The sequence below is a fragment of the Macaca nemestrina genome, chromosome 16, assembly GCF_043159975.1.
Source record: "Macaca nemestrina isolate mMacNem1 chromosome 16, mMacNem.hap1, whole genome shotgun sequence".
In the NCBI taxonomy this organism is placed as follows: Eukaryota; Metazoa; Chordata; class Mammalia; order Primates; family Cercopithecidae; genus Macaca; species Macaca nemestrina.
The window spans coordinates 85850524-85874603 of record NC_092140.1 but is presented as its reverse complement, the minus strand read 5'-3'; the positions used below and the strand labels follow the sequence as shown (position 1 = coordinate 85874603).

The following is a 24080-nucleotide window of genomic DNA, read 5'->3' as shown; positions in this document are numbered from 1 at the left end:
GTCTAGGCTAGAAAAGGATGTTAGCCACACAGGTGATGAAGAGAAATATAATGAGCTGGAATGTATTAGAACCAGCAAGACTTGCCAATGCAGGATAAGATAAACTGAAGATCAATCCAGGGTTTTGGGCTTACTTAGATCTATACCTAGCACCCAGTAAGCACTCAATGAAAAGTATTGATTTCTCTCCTTGCAGACATTTTTCTGCCTTTTCCCCAATCTCTAATTTGACCACATCTCCTTTGCCACAAAATATAAAAACATTTGCCTCTCTAGTCTCAATCTTCTCAAAGCCACTAGTAACCCCTTATCAAATCCAGCAAGCTGAAAGGTAAGTTCTTTCAGCTTACCATTCTGTTTGCTTCTTAAAAACTAATGTTTTCTGGGTTGGGCGCGGTGGTTCACACCTGTAATCCCAGCACTTTAGGTGGCCCAGATGGGTGGATCACCTGAGGTCAGAAGTTCAAGACCAGCCTGGCCAACATGGCAAAACCCCATCTCTACTAAAAACACAAAATTAGCCAGGCATGGTGTGCATGCCTGTAATCCCAGCTACTCAGGAGGCTGAGGCAGGAGAATCGCTTGAACCCAGGAGGCAGAGGTTGCAGTGAGCCGAGACTGTGCCATTGCATTTCAGCCTGAGTGACAAGAGCAAAACTCTGTCTCAAAAAATAAAAAAATAAAAAATAAATAAAAATTAAAAATCTGATGTTTTCCTTGGGCTCAGTACTTAGACTTCCTCCCCTTTAGAAACATTCTTTGACTCTCTAAGTGGTGTCGGGGCTTCACATATGTCTTGAATCACCCTGATGACTCAAGTCTATCTTGAGAGCCTAAACAGTGCTCCCGTGCAATATCAGCATTGTTTTCTCTAGACTTCACCCGAAATGTCCCAGAGGCAATTCAAAGACAAATATTCAAAATCTAAAACTACTTCCTGTCTTCAAACCTATTCCCTCATGCTGAATGCAGTCTTTAAGTGCTATCATCCTAGATGCCATTTAAGTGAAAGGCACCAATTCCTACTACATTCCACCAGCCAGAAACTCAGGAGTCATCCCTTATATACCAATCATCAAGTCCAGTGCATTTTACATAAAACAACTCCCCGCCATGCCCTCAATCACTGCCCTACATGCAGATATTCATCTTTGACCGGGTCTGCACCACCATCTTCCTGCGATCCACTATCCCTTGTGACTCCTCCAATTCATTATCTACTCTGCTTTTAAAGTAGGTTTTGTAATTCAGAAAATTTCATTTCTTTCCTCCAAATTCTTCACAGATCTCCATGATCATATGATAAAATGAAAACCATCTGCTGAGCTTTAATGCCTTTGATGGCCTGGCCTCTCTCCACTTGTTTAGCCTTTATCTCCTGGCACTTGCCTCCTCACATTTTATGTTCTAATACTACTAACAACTTGTATTATTCCCAAAACAGAACAGTTATGTAGTCTTTGCCATGTGCCTGGCACTGTACTAAGCATACCATACAGGGTACCTCACTTATCCTCATAATAACCCTTTCAAGTAGGTCCTATTTGTTCCCATTTGGCAGATGAGAAGTCTGCTCTGGAGTGATGACAGGAACCTTACCAAAGTTACACAGTTATCATGAAACCAGAATTTTGACCCAAGAGTCTCTGACTCCAGAGCCTGGACTCTTCACCACCGCACACACTGGGCCTTGAACGATTCTCAAAATTCACGTTTTCCCTCCCTACTGAATTTTGCAACCTCCTCTGTAAAGTTTTTTAACTCCCTCAGTCAGATTCTATTCTGCTATGCTCTTTTATACACAACACCATTACAGTAGTTACCTTATATTTTAATGATCTGTTGACTTGTCTTTCCACTAGACTGAAAACTCACTTATTGAAGTTTTTTCATCCTGAGAGTCCTGATTTCCACTACAACATTCACCACTTAATGTTCATTCTTTGTTGAACGAATGAAAAATGTGAAACAGCATATGTGATAAGAACAATTCCCCTTTATTCCTAATTGGATGACCTTATATAAAATGTACACATTTTAACTCACATGATACCAAGTGACCTGAATCCCAAATGGCTGTTAAAGCAGCCCTTGGGAAAATCCAGGAGAAATACCCTCACATTCATCATCAAGGTTTCAGCCCTACTTATCACTACCAATTATTTAATAATTTACATTGATCTGTTCATTTTTGTGAGGTCATCTCACAGTTTAAAAAGAACATTTCTTCTTAACACAGCTGGTTCTTATCATGATCATCCTCCCCACACCCAAGGTTTCTGATTAGGGGTCTGTGGTGGGTCCTGAGAATTTGCATTTCTAGGGCCAGGCACAGTGGCTCACACCTGTAATCCCAGCACTTTGGGAGGCTGAGGGTAGTGGATCATTTGAGGCTAAGAGTTTGAGACCAGCCTGGCCAACACAGTGAAACCCCGTCTCTACTAAATCTATAAAAATCAGCTGGGTGTGGTTACACATGCCTGTAATCCCAGCTAATTGGGAAGCAGACGCAGGAGAATTGCTTGAACCTGGGAGGTGGAGGTTGAAGTGAGCTGAGATTGCACCACTGCATTCCAGCCTGGGTGACAGAGCAAGACTCTGTCTCAAATAAATAAATAAATAAATAATTTGCATTTCTAATATGTTGATGCTGCAGCTCAACTGGAGCCCATACCTTTGAGGACCACTGTTCTATAGCACTAGACTAAAATTTGGGAAACCTGTGTCCTGAGGTCCCCCTTCTGCCGTAACTGGTGTGTCTCTATGACAGATCATTTGGATTTACTTGGGTCTCAGTTTTCTTTTTAAGAAATGGGGTATCTTTATGTTGCCTAGGCTGGTCTTGAACTCCTGATCTCAAACTCCTAGTCTCATGTGATCCTCCCACCTCAGCCTCCCAAAGGGGTAAGATTACAGGCATGAGCCACTACACTCAGCCAGGTCTGCTTTCTTATGTACACTGTGAAAAGGAAGAGTAAGAAGTACTGGACTACATGAGTCATAAGGACATTTTTTAAAAAAACGAAATCTCACTCTCTCACCCAGGCTGGAGTGCAATGGTGTGATCTCGGCTCACTGCAACCTCCACCTCCCAGGTTCAAGCAATTCTCCTGCCTCAGCCTCCCAAGTAGCTGGGATTTCAGGCACCTGCCACCAGGGCCCAGCTAATTTTTTGTATTTTTAATAGAGACGGGGTTTCATTATGTTGGCTAGGCTGGTCTTAAACTTCTGACCTCAGGTGATCCACCCGCCTCGGCCTCCCAAAGTGCTGGGATTACAGGCGTGAGCCACCACACCTGGCCCATAAGGATTTTCAATGACAATTTGCACTTCTGATGAACTGCCAGGTGATCCTGATACTGCTGGTCCAAGAGCCACACATTAAAAACCAAGGTACTAGTGCTATCCACATGACTATTCTATGCAATTCTACTCCTAGGTATATATAATCAAAAGAAAGAAATGCATGTGTTCACCAGAATACACACAAGAGTACTCACAGAAGCTTTATTTATGCTAGCTAATAACTAGAAATAAACCAGATGTCCAATCAGAATAAACTGTGCTATACTTACATTCATACAACATATATTTATACAATTATGCAACGGAATACTACACAGCAATGCAAAAGAACTACTGCTTCACACAATATGGATGTATACTCATGTAATGATTAAAGCAAAAACAGACTGCCTACATTGAATAAAGCACCTACTATATGATTCTGTTTATGAGTCAATATCAAGCAAAACGAACTGATGGTGATGGAGGTGAAAACAGGAGTCAGCAGGACAGTAAGAAGAACTGCTGGCTGGGAAGGAGCATGAAGGAACTTTATGAATGGAGACGCTCTATATCTTGATCTGGGTGGTGTACACATAGGTAAAAACTCATCAAACTGTAGAACTTAAAATTTGTGTTATTTACACGTATCATATATGCCTCAATAAAAAATTTGAAGCCAGGTGCAGTCACACCTGTAATCCCAGCACTTTGGGAGGCTGAGGCGGGCGGATCACCTGAGATCAGGAGTTTGAGACCAGCCTGGCCAACATGGCCAAACTCCATCTCTACTAAAAAGTACAAAAATTAGCCAGGTGTGGTGGTGTGCGCCTGTAATCCCAGCTACTTGGGAGGCTGAGGCAGGAGAATCACTTGAACCTGGGAGGTGGAGGTTGCAGTGAGCCGAGATTGTGCCATTGTACTCCAGCCTGGGTGACAGAGTGAGACCCTGTCTCAAAAATAATAATAATAATAAGTAAAATAAGATGGAAAGTGACAATGAAGTTCATTATATTAATATTCTTTAAAAGCAACTTTTTTTTTTTTTTTTTTTTTTGAGACAGAGTCTCACTCTGTCACCCAGGCTGGAGTGCAGTGTCATGGTCTCAGCTCACTGCAACCTCCGCTTCCCAGGTTCAAGCGATTCTCCTGCCTCAGCCTCCCAAGTAGCTGCGATTTCAGGCACCTGCCACCATGGCCCAGCTAATTTTACAGACATGGGCCACTGCGCCCAGCCTAAAAGCAACTTTTATATAAACTGGATTTCCAAAGGAAGCACTAGGCCTAACATGACAATTAAGAAATGTAATTCAAAGTAATAGCTATCTAATATAAAAAATTATGGAGAAAAATTCTCACTGCTTCCTGTAACATTATCCCAAAACTGATCCCAGAAGCCTTATTGCTGGTGTCTAAAGGTCTATATATTTAGATTCGAAAAACATACCTGGACCCTAAAAGGCCTTACAGGACCTGGCTCCTAGTTTCCTGTCCAACCTTATCTCCTAATCAAATGGGCTCTCTAACAAAAAGGGCCTTTTTGCTGCTCCATATACAGACCCACTTCATTCCTACTTCAGGGTCTCTGCACTGGCTCTTGGTCCTGCCTGGAATGTTCTTTCCCAGAGCTTCCAAGCTCATTCTCTTATTCCTTCAGGTCTCTGCTCAACTATCACCTTAACAGAGGCTCTAGTACCCTGTGGCACATTTCTTATAAAAGCCATAGCTAGAAAAGATGCTGTCTTGCCTGAAATTGTTAACCTTACTTATGTTAGATCATAACAACAAAACAGGGTTTCCTTTTTTTTCTGTGCTTTAAAGCAAAAAGAAACAGAACAAAAACCAAAAAAGATCTCCTGTTAAAATTCTGTGACCCACAGCATCATTTATGTTTAGGCTCTTCTTTAACTCTTATTAACTCTTGCTCTTTTACGTTCCTTTACAGCTTTATAGTTTGTCTTCACTACACACCTACGAGAAGTGATTTCTAGGTTAGCTAAGTATATAACTAAGACTAAACCATAGCAATCAGCGCCTTTGCACACAGCAACTCCTAAAAAATGTTTGATAAACAAATGAGTGAATAAAGAACTATGACAAGACATCTAGAAAGTTTCAGGGACGTGAGGGAGAAGGTTTTTGTTCCAGTAGACTGACATCATACCGACACTTTTATATAAGAATGGCAACAATGATTATCAAACGAAAAAATTAATTTTCATCGAGCCCAGAGTCCACTTTTCTCTTCTAGTCATAAACGCCATTAAAAAAAAAAAATCCTTTCAGCCCAACTACAGATGCCAACCATGCTCCCAATAAATAGAGGAGGTTTTTCTCAGAAGCTTCAGGAATGCAGGAGTCTGGAAGTGGAAAGGGCAAGACAGGAGGAGTCTGAGGTAACGCGGCTACCGGGAGACAGAGAAAGGAGACAGAGAATCTCAACACTGGGGCTGAGACGCAGCATCCCTAGAGCCTGGGTGCCAATCAGGCGGTGCTGGCAGGAGGCGGGTCAGCCGGGAGTGGAGGGAGCAGAAAAGGCTCTCTCACCTCTAACGCCGCCTGGGGGTCCCGGTCGATTAGAGCATCTGAGAAGCTCTGGAAAAATCTGTCAGAAAAACGACTCCAGCAGAGCCCACTGGCCAAGGAAAGGGGGATAAAATAAATAGCAAAGGGAAGGAAAAACACGCACCTCTGGGATGCTGCAGGTCCTGCTGCAACCGCCGCCATCCCTCGTAGTCACTGTTGCTGCCGCCGGAGCTGCTACTACCGCGCTCAGAAACTCCGCCACCGCCCAAGGGGGAAACTTCGGCAGAAACACCAACCGAGCTTCCGTCCTAAGTAGCCAACGAGCAGCCACGCAGCGTGCTGCTAGCGGGACGGGGAGGCGACCCGCGGGCGCGTGGCCGGCTGGGTCAGTGGAGGACCGAGTTCTCCCAGCCGGCACCCCGGCCCGGGACCCGCGCTCACAGTCCCCGCCCCCTCGCAGCTATGGTTACGGAGGCCTGGGCCTACGGGTTCTCCCTCTTTTCCTCCGCGCCCACGCCCGCGGGCACTCCGACAGAGCCTCCAGGAGTAGTAGCTCAGAGGCACTTTTGTAACACACCGTTATCCTTCAGGAACGTGTACGGGCAGGGGCGTTTGCTTGTCCGTTAATAACAGAAGCTACAGGCCGGGCGTCGTGGCTCACGCCTATAATCCCAGCACTTTGGGAGGCCGAGACGGGTGGATCACGAGGTCAGGAGTTCAAGACCAGCCTGGCCAAGATGCTGAAACCCTGTCTACTAAAACTATAAAAACTAGCCGGGCCTAGTGGCACGCGCCTGTAATCCCAGCTATTCGGGAGGCTGAGGCAAGAGAATCCCTTGAACCCGGGCAGCAGAGGTTGCAGTGGGTCAAGATTGTGCCACTGCACTCCTGCCTGGGCGACAGAGCGAGACTCCTTTTCAAAAATATAATAATAATAATAATAACACAAGCTACTTCAAGCTCCGTTTTCCCTAGGTTTTATCATGGCTTTCGTCTCCGTGATGTCACTGGCGGCTGCGCGGTCTTTTCAGGGGACAGAGGGGCCTGGATGGCGCCTGGATTCCCGCGATCATTGCGCTGGGAATGGAAAAGGGCTGGGACTCGCTGGAAATCGTTCTGACCTAATAGCCTTCTGGTTCCGGGGAGACGCGCCCGGCGCCCGCGTGCTATTCATTCCCTTCCTCATAACTCCACAGCTCAGGATTTCTTCTTAGTGGGTTTCCCAGATCAAGAAGGAAAACCTTTTCTATCCGAAAGCACTGAGGGGCGGAAGGTGGTCTGAAGTGATCTCAGGGCCGCTTTGTTTCCCACTCCAGTCGGTCAGGCCCTCCCTCAGCGCCCTTTGACCCATGCTGAGCGGATGGGGAAAGGTGCTAGCGCGTTCCAGGGATGGGGGCAGATTGGGGAGCTGGAGGGAGTGGTCTTTATCTACCTTTCTACCACTACCAAACTGTGTTAATTAATGTCGCTTTATAATAAGTCTCGAAGTCCTGTGACTTTATTCTCCCAAGATTGCTTTGGCTTATTCTAAGGCCATTGTATTTCTAGGTGAATTTTGGAATTAGTTTGTCAGTTTTAAAAAAAACAAAACTGCTGGAATTTGTACTGGGCTTGCATTGGATCTATAGATCTGTTTGGGGATAACTAGTATATTAACAATATTAAGTCCTTCAGTTCATTTAAGAGGCCGTTTATTTAAGGGCCTCTAATTTCTCCTGGCAATGTTTTGTAGATTGTACACGTATCTATACTTTAATGCAGCTGTGCTTGGATAGATTGCAGTATAGAGATCACACATATCTTTCATTAGATTTCCTCTTGAGTAGTGTTTTGAATGCGATGTTAAATAGCATTTGTAAAATATTCTCATTTGTTGTAAGACTACAGGAACGCTATTGATTTTTACCTATTGATGTTATATTCAAGCATCTTGCTAAGTTCCCCTATTATTTGTAATACTGTGTAGAGTCTTTTGGAATTTATGTGATCACAATCTTGGAATCTGTGAATAAAGGTGGTTTAACTTCTCTGTTATCCTTATACTTTTTAGTTTTGTTACTGGCTAGTATGTCCACTATTGAATAGAAATAGTGATAATGGACTTCCTTGTCTTGGTTATAACATCAAGAGGAAAGCATTCAATATCAAGTGCTTTTTCTGCCTTTATTGAAATGTTCATATGTATTTTTTAATAATAATATGTTACTGTTATATAATAATTTAAAAATAATATTTTAAATAATGTTACAATGTAACCAATTACATTGGTTAATTTTCACATGTTATCTAAATGGCCAGTTGTCCTTCCGGATCCCCATTGATTCCAATTGCGATGGCACTATAGGAGAGGCGGAGCCCGCGAAGGAGATACAAGGTTTATTCAGGACTTACATACAGGGGTGGTCCAGTGGTGGTGGGCTGGCCAGGAGAACTGCTACTGTTCATAAAAAAGGCATGTAGTCTATACAGCATTTTCACTTAGCACCCTCCTTCTAGCAACATCCATTTAACCCAAAACAAAGGGCCCTGATCCACTGTACAGCCTGTGTTCCAAGAGATGGGGCACGGGTGTGGATGTCCCTCATAGATAAAGAGTGAATCTTAGTGTTGGCTACTCCTGGATTCCTTAGGCTAGGACTCCAAACACACTTAGAATAGGGTTATTTTCAGGTATGCTCCAGTTATGGCTCAGCCATACACCAAGGTGTGTATACCAGCCCCTGCCATGCATCAATATGCATATAAATATGAATAGTCTCTGAAAGGGCGAATTCCAAGATTGACCTATAGGCCCAATGTGAAAAGTTCTATATTAATAGCTATGTCATGGCCGGGCGCGGTGGCTCACGCCTGTAATCCCAGCATTTTGGGAGGTTGAGGTAGGTGGATCCCTTGAGGCCCGGAGTTGGAGACCAGCCTGGGCAACATGACAAAACCCCATCTCTACTAAAAACATAAAAATTAACTGGGCAGCTGTGGTGAGCACCTGTAATCCCAGCTACTAGGGAGTCTGAGGCACAAAATCGCTCTAACCTGGGAGGCGGAAGTTGCAGTGAGCAAGATGGCACCACTGCACTCCAACCTGGGCAACAGAGTCAGACTCTGTCTCAAAAAAAAATATATATATATACACATATATATATATATGTATATATATATATAGCTGTATCATGGACATTGAAATTATAACAAGATTCCAAAACTACCACCAGAATGACTTAAATTAAAAGGACTTCCAATACCAAGCATTGACAAGAATATGGAGCAACTATATGTTTCACCCATTGTTGGTGAGTGTTTAAATTGGTTAATCATTTTGGAAAACTGTGTGTCACTGTATTAGTCTGTTCTTGCATTGCTATAAAGAAATACCTGAGACTGGGTAATTTATGAAGAAAAAATGTTTAATTGGCTCATGCTTCTGCAGACTGCACAAGAAGCATAGCAGCTTCTGCTTTTGGGGAGGCCTCAGGAAGCTTCCAATCATAGCAGAAGGCAAACGTAGAGACGGTATCTTACATGGCAGAAGCAAGAGCAAGTAGGGTGGGGGGAGGTGCCACACACTTTTAAACAACCAGATCTCCCAAGAACTCACTCACTGTTGCAAAGACAGTATTAAGGGGGATGGTACTTAATCATTCATAAGAAACCCACTCCCATGATCCAATTACCTCCCATCAGGCCCAACCTCCAACATTGGGGATTATAATTTGACATGAGGTTTGGGTGAGGACACATACCCAAACTACATCAGACACTATCTACTAAAGCTAGTTATACACAAACCATACTACCCAATAATTCTACCACTGGGCATATACCCGAGTATTTATGATCATATACAAGAATATTCATCGCAGCATTATCCACAGTAGCAAAAACTGGAAATAATCTAAATGTCCTCAAATTGGATAAAAAAATTACATAGCAATGAATAAGAATGTACTACTACTATACACAACAATATGGATGCATCTTATATACATAAGTTGAGGTAAAGAGGCCAGAGTACATCATGATTCATTCCATTTATATGAAGATAAAAAACTGTAGTGAGAGGAATCATAAGGGAATCTCCTGGTTGTCAGGGAGGGTGGGGAGCACGGGCATGAAGAAACCTTCTTCTTGGATGCAGAAAATGTTACATATCTTGATCTGGCTGGTAATCACAGAAGTGTATTGAGACATAAAATTTTATCAAGTTATATACAAGATTTGTGCAGCCTGGGTGCAGTAGCTCATGCCTGTAATCTCAGCACTTTGGGAGGCCAAGCAGAAAAATTGAGCCCAGGAGTTCAAGACCAGCCTGGGCGAGATGGGGAAAACTTGTCTGTACAAAAAATAAATAGAAAGCATTAGCCAAGCACAGTGGTGTGTGCCTCAGCTATTTGGGAGGCTGAGGCAGGAGGATCGCTTGAGCCCAGGAGGTTGAGGCTATGATCGTGCCACTGCACTCCAGCCTGGGCAACAGTGCGAGCCTCTTTCTCTTTAAAAAAACAACAGCAGTAACAACAACAACAACAAAAATTGTTCACTTTATTTTGATTTTGCAGACTAGTTTGGGGAGAAATGATATTTTTCCCTTGTATTGCCTTTTCCTGTCCATGAATACAATTGCTTGCTTCATTCATTCAGTTTCTCATATCTTTTAGTAAACTTTTATAATTTTCTCCATAAATTCTTGGCATCCGTTTATTGAAACCTTGGGAGGAAGGAGAGACAAATACTTAAGAAGTCATTGATGAAATATGTTTTCATATGCAAATGACACAACTAAATATGCCAATGTACTTCGCTTGGGTAATTTAAAGAAGGTGATGAATAACCATGCTGGATTAGGGGACGTTTCTTGAAGGATAATTGGTCTTCAACTCGAAGAGTGAAAATATTTAGTCACTTATACTGTTACCTAACATCTACCTAACATCTATGAGAGGGATTATTTTCATTCATTTGAAAGAGAAAATCTTCCCAATCTAATGTTGAGGCCGTCCTTAAGTAAGTGTATTACACTTGATAATTTCCTTTCGAACTGAATCTAACAAGAATATCTTATTTGTATCTTTTTCACAATAAAGCTTTCCCAAAGAGAGGTTTATGAATATGTGCACTTTACAAAGTTATATATATGGATTTGTGCACTTTACAAAGTTATACTTTAATAAAATAGAAAAAAGATTTAAAGCAAAATCACTAATAATCAAAAATTAAGGCCGGGCGCGGTGGCTCAAGCCTGTAATCCCAGCACTTTGGGAGGCCAAGACGGGCGGATCACGAGGTCAGGAGATCGAAACCATCCTGGCTAACACGGTGAAACCCCGTCTCTATTAAGAAATACAAAAAACTAGCCGGGCGAGGTGGCGGGCGCCTGTAGTCCCAGCTACTCGGGAGGCTGAGGCAGGAGAATGGCGTGAACCCGGGAGGCGGAGCTTGCAGTGAGCTGAGATCCGGCCACTGCACTCCAGCCTGGCGACACAGCGAGACTCCATTTCAAAAAAAAAAAAAAAAAAAAAAAAAATTAAAATGTAAAAAGCCATGACATTTACAGTAACATAAAAAATATTAAATACTGAAAAGTAAATCTGACAAGACGTATGCAAGACATGTGCACTGGAAACTATAAATCATTGCTGAAAGGAATGAAAGAAGACTTGGGAGGCCGAGACGGGTGAATCATCTGAGGTCGGAAGTTCAAGACCAGCCTGACGAACATGGAGAAACCATGTCTCTACTAAAAATACAAAATTAGTCGGGCGTGGTGGCACATGCCTGTAATCCCAGCTATGCAGGAGGCTGAAGCAGGAGAATCACTTGAACCCGGTAGGCAGTGGTTGCGGTGAGCCAAGATCATTCCATTGCACTCCAGCCTGGGCAACAAGAGTGAAACTCCATCTCAAAAAAAGAAAAAAAAAAAAAAAGAAAGAAAGAAAGAAAAGAAATTGACCAGGCGCGGTGGCTCATGCCCGTAATCCCAGCACTTTGGGAGGCCAAGGAGGGAGGATCCTGAGGTCAGGAGATCGAGACTATCCTGGCTAACACGGTGAAACTCTGTCTCTACTAAAAAAACAAAAAATACAAAAAAATTAGCCGGGCGTGGTGGCGGGCGCCTGTAATTCCAGCTACCCAGGAGGCTGAGGCAGGAGGATGCCGTGAACCTGGGAAGTGGAGCTGGCAGTGAGCCGAGATCGTAGCACTGCAGTCCAGCCTGGACTGTTGTCGGAGGAAGACTCCGTCTCAAAAAGAAAATTAAAGAAGACTGAAAAATGGAGAGCTCCCCCATTAGTCAAAAAGACCCAGTATTGTTGAGATCTTCCCAGACTGACCTATAGACTCAACATGATCCTAATCAAAATCCCAAGTGGGGCATGGTCATGCCTGTAATCTCAGCTACTGGGGGGTGAGGCAGGAGGCCAGAAGTTCGCTTGAGGCCAGGAGTCTGAGATCAGCCTAGGCAATATAATAAGACCCCTTCTCTGAAATAAAATAAAACTAAAAATCCCAGAGGCTTTTGCCTTTTAGAAGTTGACAAACTGATTGTAAAATTCAAATAGGGGCCAGGCACGATGGCTCATGCTTGTAATCCCAGCATTTTGAGAGGCTGAGGTGGGCGGATCACCTGAGGTCAGGAGTTTGAGACCAACCTGGGCAACATGGTGAAACCCCATCTCTACTCAAAATACAAAAATTAGCTGGCCGTAGTGGCAGGCACCTGTAATCCAGCTACTTGGGAGGCTAAGCCGGGAGAATCACTTGAACCCAGGAGGCAGAGGCTGCAGTGAGCTGAGATCATGCCATTGCACTCCAGCCTGGGCGATGGAGTGAGACTCTGTCTAAAAAAAGAAAAGAAAAGAAAAGAAAAAGAAAGAAAGGGCCGGGCGCGGTGGCTCACACCTGTTATCCCAGCACTTTGGGAGGCCGAGGCAGGCGGATCATGAGGTCAGGAGATCAAGACCATCCTGGCTAACACAGTGAAATCTCATCTCTACTAAAAATACAAAAAAATTAGCTGGGCACGGTGGCGGGTGCCTGTAGTCCCAGCTACTCGGGAGGCTGAGGCAGGAGAATGGCGTAAACCCGGGAGGGGGAGCTTGCAGTGAGCAGAGATCGCACCACTGCACTCCAGCCTGGGCGACAGTGAGATCCATCTCAAAAAAAAAAAAAAAAAAAAAAAGGAAGAAAGAAATGTACTCTAAGGCCCGGCGCAGTGACTCAAGCCTGTAATCAGCACCTTGGGAGGCTGAGGTGGGTGGATCACCTGAGGTCAGGAGTTTGAGACCAGCCTGGCCAATATGGTGAAACCCTGTCCCTATTAAAAATACAAAAATTAGCCGGGCGTGGCGGCGTGCACCTGTCTTCTCAGCTACTCGGGAGGCTAAGGCAGGAGAATCGCTTGAACCTAGGAGGTGGAGGTTGCAGTGGGCTGAGATGGTGCCACTGCACTCCAGCCTGGGCAACAGAGCAAAACTCTGTCTCAAAAAATAATAAAGAAAGAAGGAAGGGAAGGGGAAGGGGAAGGGGAAGGGGAAGGGCAAGGGCAAGGGCAAGGGGAGCAGCCTTAAGATAAGAGCATTCTTCCCAGGGCTCATATCAGATGTGGCTGTTGAGGACAACACCAGGGAGCCACAGCCACCAGTTGACAAAGAAGGCTGCATATCATACCAGAGATCTTAGACATGAAGCTGGATAAGAGTATCCGGATGACACTCTGGCTGATTCTCTTTGGGAAATAAATACATTTTTCATATAAACATGAGCATGTTTTAGTGTATGTGTAGGAAGATGGACTTACATACATAACAGTAGGATACTCATTCCTCCCTTCTTCCTTGCTGTGGAGTGCCAATTTTGATTCTCCAGCACATGACTAAGTGATTTGTGGTAATCCCACATGGCTGGCCAGCAGTATGGTTTAGGAAGGGGTATATGACTCATGTAGTCAATGAGCCATGTGTGAGATGTCTGCTCAGGGCTTCCAGGAAAGGTCTCCTTATTGAAAAACAGAAATACAGAATAAACTACTGCAGCTACCTTTAGCAAGAGCCATCCTGGAAGACCAAACCAATATCCCAAGGAAAGTGAAAGCAGAAGGATGGAGAAACCTGGTACCTCAATGTCACCACTGAGCTCCTGAATTAACCAACCCAGAAGCCTCTAAACTGCAGACTTTTTGTTTTGTATTATTTAATAATTTTGAGTTGGGTTTTTCTGTTTGTTTCTTGCAATTGAAAGCATCCTTATTCTAATCGATGTGATGTCTTGGAGAGTAGAACTTGATGATCAGGCTGGTGAGATAAAGAAAAGGTGAGACCACACAGGGCCTCAACTCCGTCTGAGATGAAGGAACCACTGAAGGACTGACATAATTAAATTGACGCTCCTATTGCACTGGGGAGAACAGATTGGAAAGGGATAAGGTGAAAACAGAACATAAGAACAGTGACCTTTCGATAAAACTTGGGGGAACTCCAATCTTTGAAAAAGTTTCTGGAACAACCCAAGGGGAACATTAGGAAATTATTATTCACATGGTAAAATGGGGAAATATTACAGAAGCAGAACGATAGGGGAGGTGAGCACTTCAGATTGGGCAAAACTGAAGGCAATAGAGAGTTTAAAGGAAATGTGGGTTACAAAAGGTTATCAATTGCTGGAGAGGTCCACGAATGGAAGGATCATGGAATTCGGCAATATAGAGATTGGTTACTCTTAGTGACCTCTGTAACAATGATTTCAGGGTAATGAGGCAAACGCAATACTACAGAGGGTTACAGCATAAATGGAAAGTGAAGAAGGCAGTAAGTTTATAGGTTAAGGACAGTGACAGTAGTATCCCAGGTCCTTCCTTAATAAACAATGTCGAGTCAATGATTTGGCGTGGAGAGGCCTAGCACAGACAGCCATGTCCTGTTCAGGAGTTGGTGACTAGGTTTTGTTAGGGCTAGAGAGAGTCAAGACATAATATAGTGACTGAGCCAATAGAAGTGGATGAGATTGTCAAAGAAGCATGTGCAGTGGGAAGAGAGCCAAGAATGAAATCTTAAGAAATACTAGCACATAAGGGAGAGCTCCCTAGCTAATGTACCATGAATGGGTTATGGGTGTGCCCAAAATATTGATCCCTTTATTCTAAGTGGATGGTGAGAGCCACTGGCTGGTCACGCGCAGCAGTATGCCGCTTCATTCATTAATCCCAGTGTGTCTCTGGAGCGTGGACATCATACTTTTTCAACTTTGTACAACGAGTTCCATGACTATGTAAAGCCATGCTTGATACACTACCCAATAGGTGTTGGTTGAATGAATAAATGTAGAGCAACATCAAGGGATAAGCTTAAAAGAATACGTTGGGGCTAGATCAGTGGTTCTTAAACTTCCAAGAGTACATTAAGATTACCTAGTACTTTTCAAACTTGAATGTCTATATTATTCTGATTCATTAGGTCTGGAGCAGGGCCTGGAGTTCTGTATTTCTAAAATGTTTCCAGATGATGTTGCTGCTAATTTAGGGCTACTCTGTGTAGCAAGGAATATACAATACTAGTTAAAAATGCAAACTGTGCTGGGCACGGTGACTCACACCTGTAATCGCAGCACTTTGGGAGGTCGAGGCGGGTGGATCACCTGAGGTCAGGAGTTCGAGACCAGCCTGACCAATATGGTGAAACCCCGTCTCTACTAAAAATACAAAAATCAGCAGGGCATGGTGGCAGGCACCTGTAGTCCCAGCTACTTGGGAGGCTGAGACAGGAAAATTGCTTGAACCTGGGAGGCAGAGGTTGCAGTGAGCCGAGATTGTGCCACTGCATTCCAGCCTGGGTGACAGAATGAGACTGTCTCAGAAAAAAACAAAAAATGCAAATTGTACAGCTTTCCCATGAGATGCAAATTCATTAAGTATGGAGTGGAACCAAAAATTTGCATTTTAAGGAAAACATCGGCAGGGTACAAGGGCTCACTCCTGTAATCTCAGCACTTTGGGAGGCTAAGGGGGGGGCGGATCCCTTGAGCCCAGGAGTTGGAGACCAGCCTAGGCAACATGGCAAAAAACCCTTTCTACAAAAACACAAGAAAAATTAGCCTGGCACTGTACGCACCTGTGGTCCCAGCTACTCAGGAGGCTGAGGATCGCTTGAGCCCCAGGAGGCGGTGATTGCAGTAAGCCAAGATTGTGCCACTGCACTCCAGACTTAGTGACAGAGTGAGACACTGTCTCAAAGGAAAAAAAAAAAAAAGGGTAACACTGAAATAGTTGGCCTAAGAACCCAGTTTGATGGAGGAATTTGAATGTTAAGCTAAGGATTTTGGACTTTATCCTACAACTAGAAAGGTATTGAGGGTTTCCATATATGAACATTATGCATTCCCGAGGTATATTTTTATTTGATTTTTTTGAGACAGGGTCTCATGTTACCCAGGCTGGAGTGCAGTGCTGTAATCACAGCTCACTACAGCCTCAGCCTCCCAGGCTCAAGAGATCTCCCACTTCAGCCACCTGAAGAGCTGGGACTACAGGCTCTTGCCACCATGCACTGTGAATATTTTTACTTTTTCTGGAGATGGGGTCTCACTATGTTGCCCAAACTGCCAAGGGATATTTTAGAAAGACTATTCCGTAAGTAGGTGCATGATTGTGATACAATAAAAACATCTTATTTGGCTTTTATCCCTAGTTCCTGACACCCTAGCTTCTGAAACCCTTGGCATTTAGAAGGGATACGAGCATATTTTGTTATTCGTAACAAGCCCTTTTCAACCATACCTGAGTTTATGCTAATAAGGTGGACACTTCATGGGTCCCCAGATAGTTTCAGGATGGGAAATGATTTCCAGAGGAACCAACCATGTAATTAGAGTTGGAACTTTCAGTCCCATCCCCTGGGAGGGGAAAGGGTGTAGCAATTGAGTTCAATCACCAATGGCCAGTGATTTAATCAGGCATGCCTATGTAATAAAAGCTTCATTAAAAAACTCTTAAAATGTTGGTGTCTGGAGAACATCTAGGTTGGTAAACACTCTGAGGTGCTGGGTAGGTGGCACACCATGAGATGGGAGAGCAGCTCTGTTCACTTCCTCCCATTCATTGCTTTATGCATCTTTCATTTGGCTGTTCATGAGTTGTTATTTTTTATAATAAACTGACATCAATGTAAACCAGTAAATTGGCTCCCTGAGTTTTGTGTGCTCTTTTAGTAAATTATCCAACCTAAGCAGGTGGGGGTCATGGGAACCCCTGATTTATAGCCAGCTGGTCAGAAGTACAAGTGGAAACCTGGGACTTGCAATGGGCATCGGAAGGAGGGGCGGTTTTGAGAGACTAAGCCCCTTAACCTGTGGGGTCTGTGCTAACTCCAAGTGGTTAGGGTCAGAATTGAACTGAATTGTAGGACAAAGACACCCAGTTGGTATCAGAACTGGGAGTGGGTGTGAAAAAATCCCAAGCTTTTGTGTTAGAAGTGTGAATAAAAACAGTTCATGTTGACAAACTAAGAGTTCACAAGCAGGAAGTCACTTGGGAGGCTCTTGTTCACTGACCTATCTCCAGCACAGAGAATACTGCCTGCCACAAAATACACACTCATATATTAAGTGAATAAACTGTGGCAAGAATAACATAGAAAAGACTACAACTAGGATGGTAGCTATAGATACAAAAAAGGAATATATGGACACATAAGACATTCTAATGGGGGAAACACAGGTTCCTTAGTAGCTGATACTTAGTTCAAACCAAAAGACTAAGCTTTTGAAGTTTTAAGGTTCTTACTACATGACTTTCTTCTTTTTTTTTTGAACACAGGGTCTCCCTCTGTCACCTAAGCTGGAGTGCAGTGGCGTGATCATGGCTCACTACAGCCTCCATCTCCCTGCCTCAAGTGATCCTCCTACCTTGGCCTCCCAAGTAGCTGGGACCACAGGAGTGCATCACTGCACCTGGCTAATTTTTTGAATTTCTGTAGAGATGATATCTCACTATGTTGCCCATGCTGGTCTTAAAACTCCTGGGCTCAAGTGATCCTCCCACCTTGGCCTCCCAAAGTGCTGAGATGACAGGCGACAGCCACCACATCTGGGCTTCTTTTCTCATCTTTAAAATTTCAGTGTTCATGGTAATTGTACACTATTCCAATAACCTTAAATAACAGTGTCTCTAAAAATTCTTATACTATAACTTTTAAACTTAAAAAAAAATACACAATTTAAATGGTGTTACTATTATAAATAAAGAGAGTTTATCTGGTATCTCCTTTAAGGATAACTGACTCAAAAATAGTGCAAGATCCTTAATTTTCAAAAAATCATTATGTACTGTCTGCTATGGCTGGAATGTTTGTTCCCTCCAAAACTCATGTTGAAATTTAATTGCCAAAGTAAAGGTATTGGGAGGTGGAGCCTTTAAGCAGTGATTAGACCAGGAGGGCTCCACCTTCATGGATGGGTTTAATGCCTTCATAAAAAGGCTCACGCCTGTAATCCCAGCACTTTGGGAGGCCGAGGTGGGCAGATCACCTGAGGTTGTGAGTTCGAGACCAGACTGACCAACATGGAGAAACCCCTGCCTCGACTAAAAATAGAAAATTAGCTGGGTGTGGTGGTGCATGCCTGTAATCGCAGCTACTTGGGAGGCTGAGGTAGGAGAATCACTTGAAACCGGGAGACGGAAGTTGAGGTGAGCCGAGATCACGCCATTGCACCCCAGCCTGGGCATCAAGAGCAAAACTCTGTCTCAATAAATAAATAAATAAATAAATAAAAAGTCTTTTGGAAGTGGAAGTGGGCTCTTTGCTTTTCTCTTTGCCATTTGAAGATGAAGCCTTCTTTCCCTCCAGAGGGCATGGTGTTCAGGCACTGTTTGGAATGAGAACTGCCAAACCTGCTGGTGCATTAATATTGGACTTCCCAGACTCCAGAACTGTGGGCAAATAAATTTCTGTTCATTATAAATTACCCAGTCCCAGGTATTATGTTATAGCAGCAACGAAGACGACAAACTAAGACACTGATATTCACTATGTGGTGAAAAACTATAAAACTTACTTATCTAGTTAAAAAGGTTTTATTTAACTGGATTTTGGTATACCAATATAATATTACACGGCCTTTAAAATCACATTTTGGAAGAACATTCACAAACATGAAAAAATGAATAAGTGAAAGTTACTTCTTATTGGATTACAGAGACTTTAATTTTCATAAGAAAATTTTTCGATGTTTTCCAAGTTTAACTATTAACTGACCTAGTTTCTAACTAGAAAACTTATTTTCAAAAGTGTGTTTAGGTGGGGCGTGGTGGCTTACACCTACAATCCCAGCACTTTGGGAGGCCAAGGCGAGCAGATCACCTGAGATCAGTTCAAGACCAGCCTGGCCAACATGGTGAAACCCCGTATCTACTAAAAATACAAAAAATTAGCTGGATGTGGTGGTGGGCACCTGTAATCCCAGCTACTTGAGAGGCTAAGGCAGGAAAATAGCTAGAACCTGGGAGGTGGAGGTTGCAGTGAGCCAAGATCATGCCACTATTCTCCAGCCTGGGCGACAGAGCTGAGACTCTGTCTCAAAAACAAAACAAAACGAAACAAAAGTGTGTTTAATATTTTTGCTGGGAATATTTTATTGTTGTCTAATTTTTACAACTTGGTAATCCATTGTGTGATGTTTAGAAACTGCCATTTGGCCTGCTATAAAGGAAAAGTGAAAGGATGATATCCTACAATTCTGACTAATGGAGTTTGTTTATTTATAAACATTGCTAATGTTCTAGCAATATTCTTTGTACACTTACTCTTTAAGAAAGTTTTGCCTGAAAACAGAAACACTGAGAATTTTTATATGATTTATTTAATAATAAACCAATTAAAGATACAAAATTGTTTAGAGGATTCCAAAATTTAAATTTTTGTTTAAATACAAATTCACTCTGTAATATGAAAACATAACATTAGACCTCTAAACATAATGATTTCATCTACAAAAATTTCTGTTATACTAGAAAATTTGCAGAAGACAATTTTTTTGTGATATTAAATGTACATTATTTACAGTTGAAAAGTAATCTAAAAACATTTCATTTCAGAAACTTGGATATATATGTTATCTCTGTATGCAACCCCCCAAGTCCACCCCCAATAAAAAATGATCCAAAATATAAAGCAATTACGCTTTTATAACTGACTACTCAGCCAGATTAGCCCAAGGCTCAAGTTGCTTTCTTGGCCCTTAAGAAGGAGTCTTGACTCTCTCAAAATAGCAGTATTCTGTTTAGCACTTAGCAACACAAGTTTACTAATGGACTGCAAAGCACAGTGGCCTAAAGAGTTAGTAAACAAATTATTTAGGAAGAATTTATGGCAAATCTTACCCATCACAGATGAATAAATTTTGTTGGGTCACTTATTTCTCTGCAACATTTCAGCTATTCTTACATTAGGAAATAACCTGATAATGATTTAATTGACATAACTTGAAAATACAGGTATTAGAATTAAAAAGATTAGAACTAGAAGAGACAGTGGTGATCATCTAGTCTAGTCCAACACATCTCTTCCTTTTATGAGAAGAACTAAAGCCCACAGAGGTCAAGATTACATAGCGAGTTAGTGGGAGTGCCATTCTTAGGCTGATGCTTTTACACTATCCTGTTTCTGAAACAGGGTCAGCCACACTACCAGCACCTCCAATTTTTCACGTTATTTTACATATTCATAGTTCTATATTATATAGTACAGCCAGCTAAAGTCAATCTAAGTGACACCATAATTTTAACAAAGCATAAAATAGGTTTTTTGCATTTGAAAGAGTCAAGACTTAACTTATACAACAAGTGGAATGAAAATAGTTCCTATATAAATTTCCTGTTGCCTTCTATTTAAGTTCTGTATTTACAAAAGAATCAGAAAATCTAATACAATGTAAAATTAGAAAAGGAACTTTAAAAATGCTTATGATATAGCAACTGAAAAAAGAATCTCAAAAGCATGTCTTCATAGTGTAAAATGCCTGTTCCTTCACGACTGAATTCTGAAACATTTAGATAACAAAGAGAAACAGTTGAGTTTTCCTCCCTCATCTAACAAAATCAAAATTAACTCTATCTTTAACAATTACAAAATTAGAAATCTCCTTAGACTTTATCTTAGAATCAATCAGTTTGCATATAATTGAAAATGTTCAATTAACAAACAATCATCCATAAGCTTTGGTATGTTAACTAAAAAGAGTTGGGTTCCAGCAGTTCGTTTTGTTTCATAGCTACCTGAGAAGTAAATCCATTGGAACTGGACACTACCATCACATAAGGCTGTGGCTGCTGCTCCGTTTTCTCAGTGTTCTCTTTCAAATGATCTTCAGATTCCTTTTTCTCTACTTCCTGTGTAAGAGTTTTTGTTTCTTGAGTTTTGATAACTGAAGTGATTACAGTGCCAGGTGGGTGAGCAACCAGCTGTGAACTGCGAGGAGAAAAGGTCACCACAGGTGCAGTAGCATTGAAGGATGGAGAGGAAGCCACACTGACAGTTCCATTGCAAATGGTCTGAACATTGCTAGTAAGGACCTGCTGAACCTGGGCAGGGCCCAAGACAATTGAAGGAGGAGAGCCTGCCTTTTGTGACTGTAGCATGACATTTTCTTTCAGTACTGTCATGGGCTGTGATGATGGAATGGCTTGCAAAATAAACTTCTGAGATCCAGTACCTGCCGATGGATCTGTGCTGGCTATAACTGTTGTGAGTGGCACTGTTTGGAGTGTTACTGTATGCAACTGCTGATTCCTAGGAGACACAACCACTGGAACTTGGGTTGGAGCCTGTATAGTCCTATTGAGATGATGAAATTAAAGTGAGACAATTAGCATATTCTACATCATTTAACACTTTAATACTTGAGAAGTCATTTTACAAAATACCAGTTGTATGTTTCAAAATGCTACTTCCCATATTTTCAACACAGCATGACCAACATCATGCCAGACTTTGTATTAAACACTACATACAGAGATGCCTAACACAAAACTCTCAGGCCATTAACTATGATACCAGCTGCTGAGTGCTACGGAAGAAAGGTCTGTACATAGGGTCACATTAACACAAATGAGGAGCTAATTTTGTTGGGGAAGGAGGAGGATGTTAAAATGCTTAGCAAGGGCTGGGTGTGTTGGCTCACGCCTGTAATCCCAGCACTTTGGGAGGCCGAGGCCGGTGGATCACGAGGTCAGGAGCTTGAGACCATCCTGGCTACATGGTGAAACTCCATCTCTACTAAAAATACAAAAAACTAGCCGGGCATGGTGGCGGGCGCCTGTAGTCCCAGCTACTTGGGAGGCTGAGGCAGGAGAATGGCATGAACCCAGGAGGCGGAGCTTGCAGTGAGCGGAGTTCGCGCCACTGACTCCAGCCGGGGCAACAGAGCGAGACTCTGTCTTTAAAAAAAAAAAAAAAATGCTTAGCAAGAAGTTTGCTTGAGCTTCTTAAAATTAGGAATTTAAAAGCAAATCTGTTTGATTCATTCCTGCTATTTTTTTTGAGATGGAGTTTCACTCTTGTTGCCCAGGCTAGAGTACAGTGGTGTGATCTTGGTTCACTGTAACCTCCAACTCCTGGGTTCAAGCCATTCTCCTGTCAGCCTCCCGAGTAGCTGGGATTATAGTCATGTACTACCACGTCCGGCTAATTTTTGTATTTTTAATTGAGACCAGGTTTTCTGTGTTGGTCAGGCTGGTCTCAAAGTCCTGACCTCAGGTGACCCACCCGCCTTGGCCTCCCAAAGTGCTGGGCTTATAGGCATGAGCCACTGAGCCCGGCCTGCTATTTTAATACTTGAGAGATAATGTTATCAACATGCTCATCCACAATAATTACAAAAATTCATATAATTGTACTCAACCTGTTTTTATATATAAAGGGGGAAGTGCTTAATTAACCTAAACAAAAAACCTACCTCAGTCTTAACCATATGACAGAATTCTTAGAATTTTAATAGCTCACATTTCATGTCATATTTAGATGAAACAAGCCATGATTATAATTAACCTGTCAGGGCTCTTGGACTGGCAGAGAAAATATGGCTAAGCTTTGGAAAAACACATAGAAGCATGTTTTAGCAGTTTTCCACGTTCAAATTTTCACAAATTTTGGTCATAACGCTACAGTTTAACATAAAATCCTTTAATGAAAAATCTAGTTTGTGTAGGTTGTTAATCCCATTCATTGAAGAGAAAGTTACATAAATGATATTATGAGCCAATCTAATTTAAAAAGTTCACCGCTCTAAAATTTATAGTTATGGTTATTAATACAGTATAAAACAAATGTCATTGAAAAATCTCAGCATCTGGATGTCAACTGTTTCTCTGAATTCTGTAAAGTTATTTAATGAAAGATACTTGCTATTTCAAACAACTAACAGCTAGATTAGTCTCCATAAACCAAGCGTTACATATTACCACTAGATTATTAAAGCTACATTTTGAAAGTTAGTTATGCAGTCTGTTTCCCACATATGAGAAATAAAATAGTGGAGGAGAAAAACAAGTTGGCTTGGTGGAAAGATGAAACAAAGACCCAGAGCAATTCAGCACAGGTTCAAAAGAAGTGGGAATCAAGGCACAGGATGACTAGAGCCGCCCATTCACACAGGATACGGATTACCAAACTTAGATGGCCACCCAAGCTCTCTTGCCCATTTGATTCAGGGAAATCTGGGGTGAGATGGGATTCTGGGTATAGTACCTGACGCTATAGCCAGATACCGTTTTTTGTTTGTTTGTTTGTTTGTTTTTGAGATGGAGTCTCGCTCTGTTGCCCAGGCTGGAGTGCAATGGTGCGATCTCAGCTCACTGCAACCTCCACCTCCCAGGTTCAAGCAATTCTCTGCCTCAGCCTCCCGAGTAGCTGGGATTACAGGCACCCGCCACCATGCCCAGCTAATTTTTTTGTATTTTTAGTAGGGACAGGGTTTCACCACATTGGCCAGGCTGGTCTTAAATTCCTGACCTCATGATCCACCCACCTCGGCCTCCCAAAGTGCTGGGATTCTGGGCGTGAGCCACCATGCCAAGCCCAGATACCATTTTAAATAAAAAAGTCCCAAGGGCTTCCCATGACAAGAGTTTACATAACATACGCATAGATATTTGGCATATATAGCACACAGATTACATCAATATGCATAACCTTATGATATGTATAACCTTGTCACCCTACAAATATTATTATCCTCATCTTACATATGAAAACACTGATGCACAAACAGGTTGTAACAGCTTGAATAAGGCG

At 42.4% G+C, this 24080-nt stretch overlaps 1 protein-coding gene and 1 long non-coding RNA gene across 8 annotated transcripts in view; both read right to left on the bottom strand.

Annotated features, from left to right (window-relative positions):
* LOC105491743 (uncharacterized) overlaps positions 1–6229 on the bottom strand; it is a 74421-nt gene extending 68192 nt beyond the window's left edge. For 2 of the 7 annotated variants that reach the window (XR_011614878.1, XR_011614872.1), the window contains exon 1: positions 5975–6222. This is a non-coding gene — a long non-coding RNA (uncharacterized lncRNA). Of the gene's footprint in view, positions 1–5974 lie in introns of all 7 variants that reach the window. The other 5 variants (XR_011614875.1, XR_011614874.1, XR_011614873.1 and 2 more) reach the window with 4 other exon arrangements.
* A 12377-nt stretch (positions 6230–18606) lies between these two features.
* Positions 18607–24080, bottom strand: part of LOC105491741 (E74 like ETS transcription factor 1) — a 48536-nt gene continuing 43062 nt past the window's right edge. Inside the window, exon 8 of the mRNA XM_071081452.1 lies at positions 18607–21623. Within this exon, the coding sequence (XP_070937553.1) occupies positions 21020–21623 (604 nt within the window). The 3' untranslated portion in view covers positions 18607–21019. The remainder of the gene's footprint in view (positions 21624–24080) is intronic.